At 44.7% G+C, this 1,259-nt stretch overlaps 1 protein-coding gene across 4 annotated transcripts in view; it reads left to right on the top strand.

The window, feature by feature from the left end:
- The first annotated feature begins 596 nt into the window (after positions 1-596).
- Positions 597-1,259, top strand: part of CSNK1A1 (casein kinase 1 alpha 1) — a 173,530-nt gene continuing 172,867 nt past the window's right edge. The window contains exon 1 of one of the 4 annotated variants that reach the window (XM_053717101.1): positions 597-1,122. In XM_053717101.1, coding sequence (XP_053573076.1) covers positions 1,000-1,122 — 123 coding nt within the window. In that variant the 5' untranslated portion in view covers positions 597-999. The remainder of the gene's footprint in view (positions 1,123-1,259) is intronic. The other 3 variants (XM_053717100.1, XM_053717102.1, XM_053717103.1) reach the window with 3 other exon arrangements.

The raw sequence follows: 1,259 nt of genomic DNA on the forward strand, positions 1-1,259 counted from the left end.
CTGAGTACTGTGCCCGAGGCTTGCGTGCAGCCCATCCCTGTTACTAAGGCAATAGGGAGTGCCTAAATAAAGCTCCATCAACAGCGCTATTCACCTGCTTACTGTATTTCAGTGCCAACGCCCCTCCTCTTAGGCGCCTAGAACGCCATATTGTACCCGGTAAAGTGAAACCTTCCTAGAAAAACAGAAGCCATTTTCTTTTCTTATCAAATATTTATATTAAAACAGCGCACAATAAATACACTGTCCCATTCTTTCCAATTAAACGACAGGCTGAAACTTTAAGCCAAGATATATATATATACATACAAAACCTTCTAGCACAAAACATGATACCGTTTAATATACACTAAAATTTAAGTGTATTAGCATATGTTTTGCTTTCTTAAAGACCTCCGTATCAAGAGACGCGTTTCACAACGCAACCGTTGCTCATCCCCTAGCTAAAGCGATGATTACAACAAACTCGTAGTAGGGCGGCAGTCACGCAGGCATTAGCAGAGCCACGTGATGAGGGATGGGCTGCAGAACGTTTTTATATTGCAGCACTGCAACGTAATTGCCCCGCCTTTTCAATTGGTTCACCTAAGCATTGTTCCCATAGTGCTCTGCGCGTGCGGAGGAGGGCATTTTGTAGCAAGGGAGACGGAGAGGGGGGAGCAGGAAGAAGATATCACAAGATGGCGGCCTGAAGAAGAGTGGAAAAGCTGCGGTTGTAATATAAGTATAGGGGCCCGCGGGCGAGTGAGAAAGCAGGAGGCTCGATAGAGCCACTCACCGCTACGAAATAAAAGGCCCAAATAAGTTTAGGGGAGCATATCTTACACAAAGTTGCTCCCCCTGACCTCCTGTTGAACAAAGGAATTACTGACCGCTTGGATATATAATATTCGGGACTCAGGCATTCTCCTGTTATTGTTTGTGTTATACTTTAACAATTTCCTATCACTCCTTTTCGTTTTGGTTTGTTGAACCCGATTCCCCTTTCGCCCCGATATCATGGCGAGCAGCAGCGGATCCAAAGCAGAGTTTATCGTCGGTGGAAAATATAAATTAGTGCGAAAGATCGGTTCCGGCTCCTTCGGTGACATCTATCTAGCGATCAACATCACCAATGGCGAGGTAACTCCGCTGATGACCATCAATATGTTTGCCCCCTCTCTGTAATCTGTGAACGACAAACACAAATATTGTAGCTCAAGATATAACCTAGTAGACTGGTCCGTATATAAGGGACACTTTGTGGCAACCACAAATAT

Source organism: Bombina bombina, chromosome 6 (assembly GCF_027579735.1).
Source record: "Bombina bombina isolate aBomBom1 chromosome 6, aBomBom1.pri, whole genome shotgun sequence".
Taxonomy (NCBI): Eukaryota; Metazoa; Chordata; class Amphibia; order Anura; family Bombinatoridae; genus Bombina; species Bombina bombina.